The sequence below is a fragment of the Berghia stephanieae genome, chromosome 6, assembly GCF_034508935.2.
Source record: "Berghia stephanieae isolate SIO BIC M18660-M18661 chromosome 6, UCSD_Bste_1.3, whole genome shotgun sequence".
In the NCBI taxonomy this organism is placed as follows: Eukaryota; Metazoa; Mollusca; class Gastropoda; order Nudibranchia; family Aeolidiidae; genus Berghia; species Berghia stephanieae.
The window spans coordinates 61,622,767-61,642,829 of record NC_088365.1 but is presented as its reverse complement, the minus strand read 5'-3'; the positions used below and the strand labels follow the sequence as shown (position 1 = coordinate 61,642,829).

Here is a 20,063-nt window from a genome sequence, read left to right as displayed (position 1 = left end):
TACACTGTATTGTGACATTGATCATCATTGAGTTTGAGTTTGAGTCATTGAGATTGTGAGAGTCGAGAGTGAGAAAGTGTTTTTTTTTTAATTTAAAAAAAAAGTTAAAGTAAAGTAAGATCACTTTTGACGAGGTCTATCTTGAAAGTTAACTCAAAATTATCTTCTTCCATTTCAGAATTCAAAATTGTGCTTTCCTTCTGATTCTGAGTCTGAGGGTCCGATCCTCAGGGCAGATTTCTTTTTTTTTTTTTTTGTTTTTTTGTTGTTGTTTGTTTGTTTTTGTTTTTTTTGTTTTTTTTTGTTGGTATTTTTCTTTATTGCTTTTTGTCTGGCACTGTCTCATACACGTTTATTTTTCAGATCATTAGCTATCTGACACCAGTTCCTGCTCCCTAATTTGTCATTGTTCATTGTTCAATATTGTATAAACGAAGTCTGAATCATGGCTATTCGGACTCTTAACTCCAATGTGCCTGCGGCCTGCGAAAACACAGTGCGGGCAGTGGGCAGAGAGTGGAACTGATATAAGAAGAAGAAGAATTCTGTTCCTCCCATATCAGAGTGACTGTGGAGGATTGTTGCCCGTCTCACTACTAACACTAACACTATCAGAAAATTGTATTATCTTGTCCTGATTTTAATTTTTGGACATCGTGAAAAGTTGTTGATTAAATATTTCCAGAAGTCAAGTGGATCCAGGGCTTAGTGGATAAGCTGTTTGTGATCTGGATGGTCCTGGGTTTAAATCCCCAATGGGCTTAACTTTTTATACAATATCATTTTTTTATTACTTCTGTTTGTTTTTTAACTTTTATTTGAAGTTGCCACAACAGGAAACTTACGAAAATTGGTGCAGTCAGTATCAGGACGAAAATTTCTGAGCGATACTGAATACGATCTAGCAGGTGACAATAATAGATTTCGCTCAAATTAATAAAAACAAAATAACACACACATACACACACACACACACACACACACAAATCAAAAACAAAACAAACAAAAAACTACTGCCACAGGAACTATTCCAAATAACTTGTTGATTGCACATGATGTGTAGTGGAGCCACAGAAGACTATTCAGACTCGAATCAGAATAACCGCAGTCATGTATAAATTTCATTGCTTCCAGCAGCTTAGTACTCATGTGAGGCTTAAATCCTGTGGCTTGATTTTGATTTGTTCATCTTGTTTTTACAAAATTCAGAATGTGCAAAAAAAATGGAAAACCAGATGGTGCGTGCTTGAGGAGAACAGCTTCATATACCACCACAAGAAGAATAAAAGCATTATCATTGACTCCTTGCCCTTACATGGGTGTTCCATTGTCTGTCCTTGCACTGATGCCATAGGTGTAAATACACAGGTAATATTTACGTTTACTTCCCTGAAATATCAGTTATAGGTGGATAAATATAATAAAAGTACTATATTTCTCCTTTTATTGGTGTCACTGAAGAGCCAAAGATTGCACTTGTAGTTGTAGGGTCACTGCATTAGTGGAAAGGAAGATGTGTGTAGCGCCAGGAGGCCACTGTGTTTGTCAGGGCTCTGCTCGATTCGATTTCAATTTTAAGTGTCAGTGGTGTAGTAGCAGGTTTGTGTGTGTGTGTGTGCATGCTTCGTGTATGTGTGATTGTTCAGATATCTGGCTTTGGAAAAGTAAAGTGCTTTGAGGCCTCAGCAAAAAGCACTAAGCAGATGTGATTATTATTATTATTATTATTATTATTATTATTATTATTATTATTATTATTATTATTATTATTATTATTATTATTATTATTATTATTAATACTGTAGACTTAATTATACTTGTAGGATCACTGAGATAGCAGTATCAGTATTACCGTACTGTAGACCCAATTGTACTTGTAGGTTCATTGATTGAGCCATATCATAAGTGTTACTGTAGATCCAGTTGGTGGGATGATAAATGAAGGGCAGAGATAAGGGCATGATTAGACAACTGGGACCCACAACCACAACTATTAAATTGGAAATTGAAATAGTCATGATAACTATCATAATGATAATAATAAGAAGAAGATTTCAACCCAATTTTTCTTCATTTTTTTTTTCTTTATTTTTTTTTTTCTTTTTCCACAGGGCCTTCTAAAACTGCATTTACCAGATGGAGAGGAGCTCTACCTCATTGCTGGAGGATCTGATGACAGAGACCAGTGGGCGCATGTCTTTGGGGCAGTTTTGCGTTCGGTCAGCACCTCAATGAAGGTATACCAAAAATTATTGTGTGAGGAGAGATGTCAGCATTGACTATTCAAAATGTTTAATTTTATGAAGGATAATGGAGGATCATTTTGTTGAACTGAACTCAAGAAGTGATAAGAAAGAGACAGATGTGATGGGGCCCATTTTGAGGAAATAACCAGTCTATGAATCTGTGACAGCATAGACATTTCATTTATTACACAAACTTTCCCAAGTACACATCTTGATTTACACATATTTTTTTATAGATAAGCAATGCTGTATCATTTGTAATCTATCCCTCCCTCTTACCCCCACCCCCCCCACCCCTATGCCCACACACACACGTACACTCACACTCAATCAACTGTTGCTTTTTTTTTTTTAAATTTTAAAATCTTAAATGCTGTAATTGTATTTTTTTGTGACTGTTTATTGTTCCCAGACAAAGACCAAAGGTTCAAACGTGTTTTATTTTGTTCTCTCTTTTTTTTTTAAAAATATGAGCCCCTATTTTACAATTTTTTAGATGTATGTTAAAGAACAAAGAATATCATTCTCTGACTAGAGCATGATGATGTCCAGCGATGTCTATGCTGTTCCAGGTGATGTCCCATTTATCCGAATTTTTGTTTCTTTCAGACATCCAGAGATAAGATGGTTTTCCAAGATTTTAGAGCACACGCAAATGTCAGGTATGGAGTATTACTTGTTTTTAGTTGGTGCTAGATCTGTAGTTTTATTTATTTTTAGACCTGTAAATTCTCAGTCAATAAATGGAAATCAGTCAATTCGTCAAATTTAAATATATGTATTTTAAAAATGGAAAGAAAGAAAGAATTCATGAATCGTAGTTGAATGACTGTAAAGTAATTAAGAATGTTCCACAGCGCTACGCATAGCTTATGGGCCGTTTATATTACCGATGGACATATTACCAAGGCTAAGCGACGTGTCTGAACACATCCCAGTGTATTTTCACACAGCCTTTGTGAAATTATTTTTTCACTTTCCAAACCTGTCGTGATCCCAATGGTAGTCAATTTTAACTGAGCCGCTGAACGATAAATTTCACTGCTTTGTCTAAGTCAAAATTGACCACATTTACTTGGTGGAAAGTAAAAGTAGGAAAAAGTAAAATGTGAATGCCGGAAGTGCATGATGTAGACACCTTCAAATCAAAATTTATATGATTGGTACAAGCACATCTTGATTGCCTCACATTGTAAACAAACTGGTTGACCGTTTCTAGTTTCTTCACTGATTGGGTACCAAATTATAAGGAGCAATGGTAAATAGCCTAATTAATTGCTGCGCAAATTAGTTTTCTTCCATTGTTTTTCTCTAGTGAGCTTGCTGTTTACTATTCATTTCTATTCTTTGGATTTTTCCACCATGAATTAATAAGCGTTTCAGTCAATTTTCATAGAGCTCATTTACAGATCTATATTTTAGAAATCATTTTCTTTTACACTGCAGCATAATTTATATATCCATCTCTCCATCAGCTGCTTCACATGATGCAAATTCTCAATCTTATCCATCAACAAAAACAAACAATAAATATTTTTTTTTCTTAATAATAATTAATAAATAAATAAATGATTACAAAATGGTGTTTTGATCTGCATGGAATTGTCGCATTCGCTTTGGATTTGATTTTTTAAAGATGATTTAGTTTGAATCGACTATTTCTTAGAAGGAACAAAATTGCCATCACTCAGCTCTTTATTGTTGTTTTTATACTACCATTTTGATTATTAGTTCTCACTAAATTTATATCAATCAGACTGTAAACACTCAAGGTAACACATAGTTTTATGTGTTGGTACTTTATATCCGGCTGGCGGATGTTATGAGTAGTACCTAAAGGCATAGCATCAATTGCTTTTTAAGTATGATGTTTGCCTTAAAACCTGTTTTTGTGATTAAACAAAATATTCTCAGTTAATATTTATGACAAGAGATGGGAAAGAGAAACAATATTTAGATTGTTTGACTGCTCAAAGCTATTAAAGAGTGACTTATAAGGTATGGATGTGATTTTGAGTTTAGTGTAATCTAACAAGTTGTAATGGAAAAAGTTTTATGTTTGAAATAAACTGTATCTTCTCAGTGAAATCATTGGAGCCATCCAAGATCCGGACGCTGGGGTCAAAGCCGATAACCACCTCAGGGGTGGTAACGTGTTCAAAAACTGCTTCACAGGTTGGTACAACTATTGTTGCTTCTACTTCTCCTCCTCCTACTACTACTACTACTACTACTACTACTACTACTACTACTACTACTACTACTACTACTACTACTACTACTACTACTACTGCTACTACTTCTACTACTACTACTTCAACTACTACTACTACTACTACTACTACTACTACTACTACGAGGGCTCTTTCAGAAATAACCGAAAAATGCCCATTGCTCAGCAACCAGTGGAGATTTTTTAATTCTGTAAACGACATGATATTCCTTATTTCCTTACGGATATTCCCAGAAATTATGAAGTGCATCATTTTGCACAATGAATTTCTAGACGATTTTAAAGATGGCGGCCCACCTTGAAACTTGGTCAAAGGAGGAAATCAGAGCTGTCATACGCTTTTTGAACGCCAAAAGTCTGAATCCTACCGAAATTCATAAAGAACTTCAGAGTGTATATGGTGAGCATGTTATAAGCCGTACACAAGTCTATCACTGGTGTAATTTGTTTGAAGCCGGCCATTCCGACTTGACAGACAGGGAAGGGAGAGGGCGTTCGATAACTGCGATGTCAGAAGACAATGTGAAGCGAGTTGATGAGCTTATTCGTCAAGACAGGAGGTTGAAACTTTATGAAATCGCAAGCAGTCTTGAAATTTCGGAAACTTCTGCCCATAGAATTGTATTTGATGAACTTGGCTACAGAAAAGTCAGCGCAAGATGGGTTCCTAAGCAATTGACAGACAATCATAAAGAACAAAGATTGGACATCTGCAGGGAACTTTTGAGAAGAAGCAAGAGCTCACGCAAGGTTCACGGGCATACTGCCAACGCCGGCGGAGACTTTCTAGGGTACGATGTGACTTTTCTTGACATCATAGTCACCGGTGATGAGACTTGGTTGCACCATTGCACCCCAGAAACAAAGCAAGATTCGATGACATGGAAACATCCATCCTCACCTGTCGCGAAGAAATTCAAAGTCATGCGGTCAGCAAAGAAAATAATGGGAACTGTTTTCTGGGACAGTCGTGGTGTTATTCTGGTCGAAAACTTACAACCTGGAGAAACAATCAATGCTGCAAGGTACTGCCAAACTCTTGACAAGCTTAGGGAGGCCATTCGCAGAAAGCGCCTAGGGCAGTTGACCAACGGGGTCATTTTGCAACACGACAACGCTACACCCCACACAGCACGAGTGACGCAAGGTTGGCTAGAGAAATATGGATGGGAGATTTTGCCACACCTACCTCACAGTCCAGACCTCGCACCATCTGATTATCACCTCTTTGGGCCACTGAAACGTGAGCTGGCAGGAAAGCGCTTTGATGTCGATGAAGAGCTTGTTGACCATGTGCGGAAATGGCTACAAAACCTAGACGGAAATTTCTTCCGAGAGGGTATCTATTCCATGGTGCGGTGTTGGCTGAAGTGTGTCGACAGACTTGGCTGTTACGTAGAGAAATGAAGGACGAGTCAAGGTATGAACACGTGCACGAATTTTGTTGATAGCATAAAAAACGCGGATTTTACAGGCATTTTTCGGTTAATTATGAAAGATCCCTACTACTAATACTATTATTATTATTATTATTATTATTATTATTATTATTATTATTATTATTATTATTATTATTATTATTATTATTATTATTATTATTATTACTTCTACTACTACTACTACTACTACTACTACTACTACTACTACTACTACTACTACTACTACTACTACTACTTAGTACTTACTGCTAATAATATTACTACTACTACTACTACTACTACTACTACTACTACTACTACCACAACTACTACTACTACTACTACTACTACTACTACTACCTCTACTACTACTACTACTACTACCTCTACTACTACTACTACTACTACTACTACTACTACTACTACTACTACTACTACTACTACTACTACTTAGTACTTACTGCTAATAACTATATACTAACTACTACTACTAACTACTACTACTACTACTACTACTACTACTACTACCACACTACTACTACTACTACTACTACTACTTAACTACTACTACCTCTACTACTACTACTACTACTACCTCTACTACTACTACTACTACTACTACTACTACTACTACTACTACTACTACTACTACTACTACTACTACTACTACTACCACTACTACTACTACTACGTCGTCTACTATTACTTCTACAACTGTTACTGCTACTACTACAACCACTTCAACTACTACTATACTACTTACTTCTACTACTACTACTACTACTACTACTACTACTACTACTACTACTACTACTACTACTACTACTACTACTACTTCTACTACTTCAACTACGACCACAACCACTACTGATACTACTAATGCCACTTCAACTGATACTACTACCACCACTATTATTACCTGCATAATACTCCACACAGCACATTATCATCTCATAGAGATTTTAAAAGATGTTTTTTGTACCAATTGTTTTTGGGGGAGGAGGGAGAGAGAGAAGGGGGCATGAAGCAGTCAAGTTCAAATTGTTTTCTTTAAGATTTCGATTATCCAAACCAACACTTGAAAGTGGAATGTTTACAATATTAATTATTAATATACAAAAAAACGAAATGATTATATGATGAAAATGATATACTAAACAACAAATATAAAAGCATTTTAAAGTTATTAAACAAGTAAATAAGGCAATGGTTGGAATTATGGAATTTGGTTTGATACTAAATATTGATTTATTTGTTTGAAATTCAAATTTTAAATTGATAAAAACTTACAATTATTTTGTTATTTTGTTGTGGTCTGTCAAGGTTCACTGTGTTATGATTTTTAATTCCTAGTCATGTTTGAATACTGAAGTAAGAAATAAAAAATCAGATATTTCGATTTTTATTCTCCATTAATTGAAGGAAAGGATAGGCAATTAGATATAAAATGATTGATACACATTGTAGACCAAACATTGTACAGATGTATTAATGGATGTGGTTTTTTTTTTTTGTATTTTTACGTGTGTGTGTGTGTTTTACCCAACACAGGTAGAACCATTGTAGACTGGTTGTTGCGTTGGTCTCTTGTTCGTAATCGGGCCAATGGGTCTGCCATGGGCCAAGCGCTGTTGAAACTGGGCCATGTCCAAGAGGTGGATATAAAGGATGGCACAAGTGGAATCTCCTCAAAATTCAGCGACAGTGACAAGCTTTACAGATTTGTGAGTAAAAATATATTGATTTAACTCTTTCAGCGCTGAGGCTATATTCGCATTTCCGTCACAAAATGGCTGACACCCGATTGAGGCAGCATGGGAACGACAAGCTAAGACAAAGCGACATTCGAATTCGGGGCAAAATCTCAGTTGAAATACCCCCCTAGGGCCAATTGAATGTTCTGATGAAAGAAATGATACCATTGGTTCAATTTATAGTACTTTTTGTAGAAAGCAGGATTGGATTACATTATTATTTTTGCCTTTCAAGACCAGCTGCTCTGTGCGGCCGTTGGCTAGTAGAACAGATTCTTCTCTGGCCGCACAGTGCTGCCAATGGCGCTGAAAGAGTTAAAACATTTTTTAAAATTGATACAGTTATTAAAGGCTTTTGATTTTATGAGATAACTGATTTATTTTGTTTTTAACCCTTTAAAGGTGAGATTTATTTCAAATAGCCTTTTCCCCATTAAAAAAAAAAAAAGAAATGGATTTTAATTAAATTCAATCCTCTATCTTGGTAAATTGGTTTGTAATTTGTTTTTTTACTTTAAATCTAATTTTCTCCGATGTTAGGAATTCTTTGTTTTTATTTGTCAATTTAAATTTCATTAATAATTCACAACTACAACCACTACAACAACTACCACCACATCATCATCATCATCATCATCGTCATCATTACTACCACCACAACCACCACCAATTCATCATCCCCATCACTGCCACCACCACCACCACCACCACCATTTCATCATCATTATTGCCACAACATCATCATCCCTACCCCCACTACTACAACCACCATCACATCACCATCCCTACCTCCACGACTACAACCACCACCACATCATCATCTCTACCTCCACTACTACAACCACCATCACATCACCATCTTTAATACCACTACATCATCTTCATCACTAACACCACAACTACAGCCACGACACCACCAATTCGTCACCATTGTCACTACCACCACTACTGTAACTTCCACTACAACATCCACTACAACCACATCATCATGATTACTACCACCACTATGCAACCACCACATCGCCATCCCTAACACCACTACTACAACCACCTATTCTACAACCTCCACTACAGCCACATCATCATGATTACTATCACCACTACTACAACCACCGCATCACCATCCCTAACACCACTACGACAACCACCACATCACCATCCCTACCACTACTACAACCACCATATCACCATTTCTTTCACTACCACTACAACAACCACCACCACATCACCATCCCTAATACTACTACTAAATACCTAATACCTCTACCACAACCACCACATTACCATCCCTACCACCACTACTACAACCACCACCACATCACCATCCCTAATACCACTACTACAACCACCACCACATCACCATCCCTAAAACCACTACTACAACCACCACATCACCATCCCTAAAACCACTACTACAACCACCACCGCATCACCATCCCTAATACCTCTACAACCACCACCACATCACCATCCCTACCACCACTACTACAACCACCACATCACCATCCCTACCACCACTACTACAACCACCACATCACCATCCCTACCACCACTACTACAACCACCACATCACCATCCCTACCACCACTACTACAACCACCACATCCTGAAAAAGGAATAGTTGACAAAATGGCAGCAAAGGCAACGTATTTTAATAACATGTAAATTATTTTTCAATCAAATGCGTTGATATCTTCAGCTAAGTTGAAAAAAAAAGTGAATTTTAGGCCCTTACACTACTATGGAACCAGCAATTAAAGAGTTGAGTTGTCCCCACTAGCTGAGAAATTAAGCACTGAAGGGATAATGTGTTGTTTTAATCCTTGAATTAAAAATATTAAAAAATCACCTTGAAAACTCCTTGAATTTCAAAATGGAATTGCTGTAGAAACCATGTACTGAAATAGTTTATGCCACCTTATGATTGAAAATGCAACCTAATCATTATTATTTCTCTGAGGGACTGGTTGTATACAAACTTTCAAGGATTTTAGAACCGAAAAAGGAAAAGGGGTGACATTCATTCACAACTTTTCTTCACTATTGTGTATGTTTTTTTTTGTTTTTTTTGTTTCGTCTTTGACAGACTTCCATTAACTTAGGCGCCAAAAGGAACAGTTTCTACGACAGCACAGACAGCGACTCAAGTTCATCGGAAGATGAGGATGACACAGCTGATAAGGATGAATTCAAAGTTAAGAAATCAAAGGCTGTCAAGGAAGGATTTTTATCCAAAAAGGTGAATCATCCGTTTGAGTAGATTTATAATGCTAAACATTGTTGATTAATAATTTCCTCATCAAAATGAGATATGAAGTGATTCTCTTTGTGGTAAGATGGTTAAATCATATATGGGTGTTTTGACTTTATTATAATGATTTTAGTAGTAATAATAATGATGATAATAATAGTAATGATAATGATGATAATAATAATAATTATGATAATAATAATAATAATAATAATAATAATAATAATAATAATAATAATAATAATAATAACAATAATAATAGTAATAATGATAATAATAATAATAATGATAATAATAATAATAATCATCCATACATAGGCTCTAAGCGCTTTATAAAAAGCACACACACTCTGAACCTTTCATTTAAAACAAATACTTTAAAGCTATAGACAACAACTGAACCCTTGGAAAGGCATTTTGCACAATTTCTTTCTCTTGGGGGTGATTAGGTTAGGGGGGGGGGGGGGGGGGGGGGAGTGGATATAATTTTCAGCTTAATGCCTGAACTGCAATAAAAGTTTTTATAAGAGAACCCAATTGACATATGTATTGTGACGGAGTTGCTGGGTGGGTTTGACACCGTATATGAATGCAAATTTCAAGGGAATAAAAATTGAGCTTTTTATATTGCGCAATATCCGCTGAACGTGCTAAACGCGCTTACAGGGGGCCCTGGCCAACAGCAACACTTAACATGTAGGATGAGACATGACACCTGTTAGAAGATTTTACAATTTTTTTCAGACAGAAACAACGCGGTTGACGGCCAGGTTCTCATTTTACACATGAGTACTGTGAGAGAATGTGAGTAAAGAGTCTTTTCCAAGGACTCAAACATGCACCAAGCGAGGCTCGAACCCAGGACCTTCCAATCTGAAAGCGAGTGTCATACCACAAGACCACATAGCCGCACAATAAAAAGTATGATTATTAGTAAATCTACCCGAATAAAGAACATAATAATGGGTAACCTCTGTGGTGTAATGGAACGGTAATCAAGAGGTCTGAGGTTCAAGCCCCAATTGAAACAGGCTATTTTCTTAAGGGAATAAGGCATTGCATTGTGACTTGGAAGATTCTGGGTTCAAGCCTTGCTTCAGGCACTTCATGTTTTTTCCTTGGGTAAGATTATTAACCCCCAATTTGCCCACTTTAGACAACTTGGGTGATTCTTGTTGACATTAGCCGTTTAGTTGATGGATTATCTATATTCCCTCATGGAATGCTTAGGCAATCAAAGGGTGTGTTTTTTAAATATATATATATATATATATATATAATGCTTAGCATGTGGAATTGTTGCTGCATCATCGAATTGAATGAGCAATTTTATCATTTTAAACTGTTTAGTTTTAGTTAGTATCTTTTTAATGTTTTTATATCTTCTTCTTTTTCGTGTCGGGTTGCAGCGCACAATGAGGAAGGGTTGGAAGATTGTCAAAGTCTTAGCCAGGGAGAGTCCCCCAAGTTTGCAGTACTACAGAGCAATGTTTGCAGCAGTAAGTCAATGTTTAAACCTCTCCTTACCAACCATGGGGTCCCGATAGATCAGTTGGTAGAGCACTTGCTTCACACGCAAAGGGACCGAGATCGATCCCGGGTGCAGTCGAGATTTTTTCTGACCCCCCTGTCTATCCAACAGTGAATGGGTAGCTGAGTCTGTTAGATTTGGCGGAAAGTACTTTGCGATAGACTAGCATCCTATCCAAAGGATAGCAAGCAATTGCTATTGTCCGTTTCACGCTATAGAAAGCGGGATAAATTCCGGCTCCATGGGCTGAATGGCTCTGAAGGACTTTTTTTCTTTCTTTTTTTTTGACCAACCATACGAAAATCGTCACATTCATTACGATCCAACCAGCACTTTTATCATTCAGATTTCTTGTATAAATCACACAATTTAAAGAAAAATATGTTATTATAGCTATAAAAACATGATACTGTGTTGTAGAGTTCAGTTTTGCTGATCAATGTTATGCATAGAATGTATTTGTTGCTTTTCTGATTGAGTGAGAGGAAAAAAAAACATTTTTGTGTTGGGTGGGTGTGAAATTTTTGGGGAAAATTCTTTAAATGGCTGGTAAGGAAAGGGTTATTGAATGAATAACGTCCCTCTGTAATTTGAATTCATGATTATTATTTTTGTAAAATACTTTTTTTATTTAAAATCTCTTTATCTGCGCGTTTTGTCTGTCGCATGAGGATACCCAAAGGCTGAAATATTGTTTTTTTTGTGTTGTCACCTTTTATATGGGTCGTGGTCACTCACTTTATTTTTCTCTCCAAAAATGTCTATTAGATATGACCAACTGGGACTTACCTACCGTCTGAAAAAGTGAGCGGGGCTACTGACCTCTCATGGTCACTTTTGTCATGTCTTCCATCCCCCTACATCTGCTTATCCTTTCCATGTTGCTCTGTCTTTTTACAAGATTGATATTTTTTTTTTTTTTTTTTTTTTTTTGGGGGGGGGGGGGATCCTTAGCTGAGAGGGAAGCAGTCAAATGCATTGTTCCTTTTTTTAGAGGTGATTGTTTTTCTTTGTGAATCATTTCTCTTATGCTTTGTTATCATTTTTATCATTCCCAGTTGAAGTACTTTGTAAGAACTGGGCAGGGTTTTTTGACCTTCCATAGTGGGCAGAGAGATCACTTGTTATTTTTCCTATCCCCCTATATCTTTTTTTTCCATCTTGCTTTCTCTCTTTGTCGTGGAATGAAATTACAGTTTTGTCTTGACCCTGACCATAGTCCTTGGCTGAGAGGGAAGCAGTCAAATGCATTGTTCCTTTTTTTAGAGGTGATTGTATTTCTTTGTGAATCATTTCTCTTATGCTTTGTTATCATTATTATCATTCCCAGTTGAAAATAAGTTGTACTTTGTAAGAACTGGGCAGGGTTTTTTGACCTTCCATAGTGGGCAGAGAGATCACTTGTTATTTTTCCTATCCCCCTATATCTTTTTTTTCCATCTTGCTTTCTCTCTTTGTCGTGGAATGAAATTACAGTTTTGTCTTGACCCTGACCATAGTCCTTGGCTGAGAGGGAAACAATTAAATATATAGCTATATAGATTTTGGAAATAATTTTTATTTCTCCTTGTAAATCTGTTATGCACTGTTGTATTTTATTTTTTTTTTTTTGAATGCATATTGATCTATAAGTATAAGCATTTGAGTATAAGCAAGTGTATTTCTCTTAGTTGGATTCTGTGCTTGTGTCTGTACGAGACTTTTAGGTCAAACTACTCGTGTGGAATCTACACCTGTTCCCTATTTGAAGGATTCCCTTTTGTCTTACTTTTCTCATATGGTCAATTTAGAATTTTTTGACTATTCCATTTTCTTCCTTTAATGGCCTAAATGTTTTGGAAGTGTGGTAAAACCCTTAAAAGAAAAAAGAAAAAGAAAAAAAAACAACTTTATTAGCATATAAGTGTATTTTTCCTAGCTGGATCCTTTGCTTATGGCCTGGGTGGGACTTTTAGGTAATATCAACATATGCACTTTATTGACATTGATAGTGGAATCCTCCGTCCCCTATTTGAACCAGCCCTCTTTGTCTGACTTTTTTTTTTCTTTTTTGGTGGTTTTAACCTCAAATCTACAATACAACTTTTCCCCTATCGTCTTCCTTTTTACTGGTGCTGAAATGACCTAAAAGTATCACTATCACCGTAAATCCCTTTAAAATATTTTTAAGTTTCAAAAAGGCATTATGCCATGTTGATTTAGATACTTTAAAATAATAGTAACATATGGCTACATCTCCACACAGGTAGTTTCCTGCCATTCTTTCAATTCGTCACAGCAGTTTAGGAAAAAACCTCCCACCAATCCCGTCACAGGACAGTGTAGGATTATGTGGTATGCTGTCTCTGGCATTCCCTGACAGTGCGGACAGTCGGTTGATGCAACCCACTGTTTTCGATTACCATTCCCGAAGCCCGGCATAAGTTCTGTTGGGTTTTTGATTACCCCATTTCCCTTGCGCATGATATTTGTCCAATATTCCCTCCAGGCTTCCCCAATATCGAAGTTCTGAATGGTAAAAGGGCTTTTCTGGATTTGAGACGAGATGTTCTGGGAGTTTCATTTCTATAGGGTTTTTAAAGGGGTAATTCTGGGTGGGGTTCCTGACTTCCCATAGTGGGCAGGGAGGTGCTAACTGTATCTTCTATCTCCTAATATCTGTTTTCCAACAAGCTTCCTTTCTTTGTCTTGGAATGAGATTACTTGTTTTGTTTTGTTTTTTCTGGCCCTAGCTGGGTACCCAGGTTGGGAAGGAAGCAGCTGAATGTAAAGGTAGAGTTCTGGAAGATGATATTTTTTGTCTTGTAAATCGTCTCTCTGTCATGCACGGTATTAATTTTGTTTTACATATATATATTTGTAAACATTTGAGTGTGTTCCTCTTAGTGGGATCCTGTGCTTGTGTCAGGATGAGACATTTAGGCGATCTCAAACTAAGTACACTGATAGTGTGCTCTTGGAATGTACATCTGTTCTCTATTTTAACCTATTTCCCCTTTCTCTCACTTTTTCTTGGGGGGTAGCTTTAATTGTAATTCTAGAAATTTTTGCTATCCCATTTTCTTCCTTTTTACTAGCGCTGATATGACCTAAATGTGTTGCAATCGCGGTAAAACCCTTAAAAATAAACAAAACCGAGGGGTAATTAGGGTGAGGTATTTTACTTTAAACTGCAAGTCATATATAAGTATAAAACATGGGTTTAATTTATCTGATCACAGACACTAGATACAATTTTTTTCTACTTCTCCTTCTTCTTTCGCTCCCCCTCATGATGTCTTCATGTTTGAATGTCAAGTATGGAGAAGGAACATTGTAGTTTTCCTCAGCTCTGTCAGGGGTCAATACAGTTTAGTCAGCAGAGGTGTGGTACCAAGTTCAAAAATCGTCTCTTGCTGTTGCATTCTTTGAGCAGCCTTATTTTCCTTCACTACAATCACAGATGCCCGTTCCTGAACTGATGAGCAATCTCTCGGGGGGTTCTCTTTAGTAACATCATCAGTGACGATTCTGGCCATGACATATGAGCTGCTAGAGCTGTGTCTTCACGGGACATGGGTGCTATTAAATGATTATTTTTTATTTTTTAAAATCGAGCTTTATATAGCGCAATATCCATTAAATGTGCTCAAAGCGCTTTACAAGGGGTTCCTAGTCAACAGCAACATTTAACATGTAGGACGGGACATAACGCCTGTTAGGCGATATTACAATTTTTCGGACAAAGACAACTCTGTTAACAACCAGGTACTAATTTTATACAGAGCCTTTTCCAAGGACTCAACTATGCACCGAGCGCAAGGGTCGAATCCAGGACCTTCCGATCCGATAGCGAGTGTCATACCACTAGACCACATAGCCGCACGGCTATTATTATTATTATTATTATTATTATTATTATTATTATTATTATTATTATTATTATTATTATTATTATTATTATTATTATTATTATCGTTGTTGTTGTTGTTGTTTTTATTATTATAATAATTAGGAGTTGTTCAGCTCATCAGGTAAATTGTCTAGCTCAGCATGTTAATGAATTTGGATTCGAAATCCTGTTTCTTTCAAGTTATTTTTTTGACATTCTATGTGATTTAATCAAGTATTGGATTGTGTAGGTAGTATGTGTGTTTTGATTAAAAGTTTTCGTCCATATTTAAAAAACTTTTATTGCAGAATGTTGATGACAAGTATCCGTCCACTTTGATATCTTTAGACTCTTGTAAAGTTACTGAAGTTATCAAGCCTCCATCTTCAAATAAAGGTAGGACTCTGGGGTGGGGTTCCTGGCCTCCCATAGTGGGCTGGGAGGCACTTACTGCGTCTTCTATCCCTTATGTCTGTTTTCCGATTGCTTTCTGTCTTTGTCTTGGAATGAGATTACTTGGTTTTGTCCTGGCCCTGGCCCGAGTCCTGCCTGGGAGGGAAACAGTCAAATGCATAGTTATTGTTTTGGGAGATGATATTTTTTCCTTGTAAATCATCTCTCTGTGGTGTATTATTATATTATTTTGAATGTATAATGTAAGCATTTGAGTGTATTCCTCTTTGTTGGATCTTGTTTTTGTGTCCGGATGAGACTTATAGGTGATCCCAAACTAAGTACATTGGTGATATGCTCTTGGAATCTACATCTGATCCCTATTTGTTCCCAGTTCCCCTTTGTCTTACTTTCTCTTGGGTGCTTTAATTGTAATTCTAGAACTTTTTACTATCCCATTTTCTTCCTTTTTACTGGCGCTGATATAACCTAAATGTGTTGCAAGCGCTGTTAAACCCTTAAAAACATAAAACACAAGAGGTAGGACTCCGTGACTCTTTAGGGGGTCTCGATTGCTCTGTTGGTAGAGCACTCACTTCACACGTAAAGGGATGGAGATAGAGCACAGGTGAAGTTGAGTTCATTTGGGAGTTTTTTCTGAACCCCTTGTCCAACTAGCAGTGATTGGGTAGCTAGATCTTTTAGACTCAGCAGAAAGTATTCTACGTTTGACTAGTGTCCTAACCAAGAAATAGCAAGCAATTGCTATTGTCTGTTTCATGCTATGGAAACTGGAATTAACATCCGGCTCCATAGGCCTAACGACTCTGAAGGACTTCTATAAATCTTTATTTCATAACTGCCGAATGTCCGCTAATTAGCTGCTAAATGTCCGTTATTTTGATTTTCTGCTATTCCAATGAACTGGCTCCTCAACCCCTTGAGTGTTGATGGTGATTCCTGCCAGCGTGTGCATAATGCCTCTAAAAAAAAAAAAAACTATGTGCACCCTTGCATGACATAACTGAAAAACTGGGGTTTTTAGTGCGGCACTCATCTTCAGATAGGAATCAGGAAGGTCGTGGGTCGAGTCCTGTTTTGAGAGGTGCATAGTTGAGTCCTTTGAAAAGGTTCTTTACTCACATTATGTCACCATACTCTAGTGTAAAACAAGTACCTGGTTGACCAAATTGTCTCTGTCGGAAAGAAAAATAAATAATATCGTCTAACAAGCGCCATGTCTTGTCCTACATGTTGCTGTTGGCTGAGGACCCCTTGTAAAGCACTTTGAGCACGTTAAGTGGATATTGTGCTTTTGATATGCTCCAGTTTGTTTGTTTTTTTTAATATGTTTACTGACTTTAAGTAGTCTGCTGATAGATATGTCATATTTTTTAATCATCTGTAAATTTCCTCCTTTTTTCAGGAAAAAAAATTGACACTGGAAGCTCTGTTATTTACATATCAATTATTTATTTTTTTATTTTTTGATGTCGAAATCATAAGACTGGTGCAGAGGTATAGACAGAGAGTCAATCCTGATTTATGTAGTATATTAACAATTACCTGCTATCTTTTGGATAGTACTAGTATGTTTTTTCAATAATTCAAATTTTGTGTGGCTTTGTCTTATTGTCATATGATACTTGCCTTGGGATTTTTTGGTCCAGGGTTCAAGTCCCTTTTTGAGCAGTGCAAAGTTGAGTCCTTGGAAAGGACTCTTTTCTTAACATTCTCTTACTTAACTCATGTGTAAAATGAGTACATGGCTGTTAATAGTTTCGTCTCTGTCAAAAAAAAAGAATTATAAAATGGCCCAACTGGCATCAAATCTCTTCCTTCATGTTATGTGTAACTGTTGGCCGGGAAAGCTTTTAAAGCTCTTTGATCATGGTTAGTGGATATTGATTGCGCTGTATAATACTCAAAGTATCGATTTTCCTTACACCTTCTCTCCACTTTTCAGGAAATATTCCTTCATTTTATCTGTAACTGTTGGCTTGGGGACCAGACCCCATTTTAAAGCTTTTTTAGTATGGTTAGTGGATATTGATTGCGCTGTATGATACCCAAAGTATCGTTTTTAATTATACCTTCTCTCCATTTTTAGGAAATCTGGATGGGAGTGGTTCTGATCCTACAAAAGGTCCTCGTTTCAGTCTGGTGATTCGGACAAAGAAAGGAAAATCATTCACATTCAGGATGAAAGACGAACAAGAGAAAGTTGAGTGGATGACGGTTGTTAATGACATCTGCTCAAGACTGTCAACGCAAGACTGATGGATGAGGGGAAAGCAAAATTGTGTTGATGTGCTTTATCTCGATTTGAAGCTAATAACAATGAAAAAATACAATACAAGTTACGTTTCAGTTCAATTCACTTAGACAAATGAAGTAAATGTTTTGGGTTTCCCCTTTGTTAACAAAACACAATTGATAAGATGATAAAGACGAATGGTCATGGCCTTCGCCTCATCTCACAATCGTCGTCAGTGTCTTATTCATCGTGTTTTATTGATAAAGGGAAAACCCGAATTGTTCCTGACCTTCCAAAGTGGGCAGGGAGGTACTAGCTTGTGTCTTCTATCCTACTATATCTGTTTTCCAATTGCTTTCTGTCTTTGTCTTGGAATGAGTCTACTTAGTTTTGTCCGGACCTTGGCTGGGAGGGAAACAGTTGAATGTATGGTTATGGTTTTGGGAGATAATATTTTTTTTCCTTGGAAATCATCTCTCTGTTCTATACTGCTATTTTTATTTATTTTTAACATGTGATTTGTAAACATTTGAGTGTATTCCTCATTGTAGGATCTTGTGCTGATGTCTGGATGAGACTTTTGGGAAATCTAACTGATAGTGTGCTCTTGGAATCTTCATCTGTTCCTCTATTTGTACCATTCCCCTTTGTCTTACTTTTTCTTTAAGTCCTTTTAATTGTACATCTAGAATGTTTTTACTATCCAATTTTCTTTCTTTTTACTGGTGCTGATATGACCTTAATGTGTTGCAAGCGCTGCAAAACCCTTAAAAACAAACAAAACAAAACCCGAATCGTCCATATTATTTGTCTTATTGAATTAAATTGAAGCTTCTATTCTAGTTTTTCATTGTTGGGCGTCTTGATTTATCACTTTCATCATGCTTTTTTATCGGGCATTGTAACTTTAACGTCCACAGTTAATCAAGATATGCATAGTCATTATTTAATAATATAAACTATTTTGTACTGCAAAATATTAACCTTGTCTGGAACAATTTTGATAAATACAAGTTTGTTGTAACTATTACAATATGAGCAGCATTAATGATCATTTTCATTTAAAGTTGTTTTTTTAAATAATGTATATTTTGTATGTTAGAGAAAGAAAAGATTTTTTAAGATGTAAAGTTGAAGAATGAGATACTGAGAGAGTTGGTTGGCATCAATAATTTGTCAGTGGTGCGAACCCCAATTGGATACAATAGTCTGATGTCACGTCGCCCAGCAACGGCGGCCATCGTGGCGCTAAACAAAGAAAATCGGTACTTATTATTCTTCATGCTGGCTTGAACTTTTCATATGTCTTGTGATCAGAATGTATAAAAGTCAAAACATGATCATATAATTTATTATGTTTTTCTCCTCTGGATACGCTCATCGGAGAAATAATTCATATGGGCATCCGCCATTGTTCCAATAGTTTAGAGTCAGTTACTATGTTACCATTCGTCATTACGAGGGAAGTGACGTCATGACTGTTGAAGAGTATTCCAGGGTGCTAGATTGTCAGTTTTTGGGGGATTTTTCTTTTCATTATTTAACCCAGACAAACTGATGAAAACAAATTATTTTCCTTTTTCCTTTTTTTTTTTCAAATAAATTATTATTTCAGATCTGCCTACTATTACGAATAATTCATAATTCGTAGAATTACTAAATTTTGCCTCAATTTCAGAACTTCATGAGCATCTCTTAAGTCATTAAAATTTATTGAAAATGAAAGTTGATGATACGACTATATAATTTTAAGGATTTTGAAGTGTCATTAAATACTTGTGAGGGTAATTTGTTTATTTTTAAAGTCAACTATTGTGACTACAACTTTATATCCCAAAAATTATAATTTTTTAAATTTTCAAATAGGCAGATCCATAGGTGAAAGTTTGCCGACATATGCCGGAAATTCCGGGGGTTGTTTTTTTTTTAGTTATTATAGTAATCGCCTGCCGGCATCTTCGGGTACTATCAAAGCGTAGTTTCACTTCTAAATATTTTTTACATCTAGTCAAGTTGAAAAAGTATGAAATTTGAGAAAAGTTGCTGGATACCTTTTCCAAACATCTGACCATAACTTCATGAAAAATCACCCGATTTACTTCAAATAAA

General features: G+C 36.3%; 1 protein-coding gene across 1 annotated transcript in view; it reads left to right on the top strand.

The window, feature by feature from the left end:
• Positions 1-20,063, top strand: part of LOC144975381 (pleckstrin-like) — a 20,433-nt gene extending 370 nt beyond the window's left edge. The window contains exons 2-10 of the mRNA XM_078919396.1: positions 1,210-1,368; positions 2,112-2,237; positions 2,856-2,908; positions 4,330-4,421; positions 7,449-7,621; positions 9,738-9,890; positions 11,312-11,401; positions 15,613-15,700; positions 17,808-20,063. Of these exons, the coding sequence (XP_078775522.1) occupies positions 1,210-1,368; positions 2,112-2,237; positions 2,856-2,908; positions 4,330-4,421; positions 7,449-7,621; positions 9,738-9,890; positions 11,312-11,401; positions 15,613-15,700; positions 17,808-17,977 (1,104 nt within the window). The 3' untranslated portion in view covers positions 17,978-20,063. The remainder of the gene's footprint in view (positions 1-1,209; positions 1,369-2,111; positions 2,238-2,855; positions 2,909-4,329; positions 4,422-7,448; positions 7,622-9,737; positions 9,891-11,311; positions 11,402-15,612; positions 15,701-17,807) is intronic.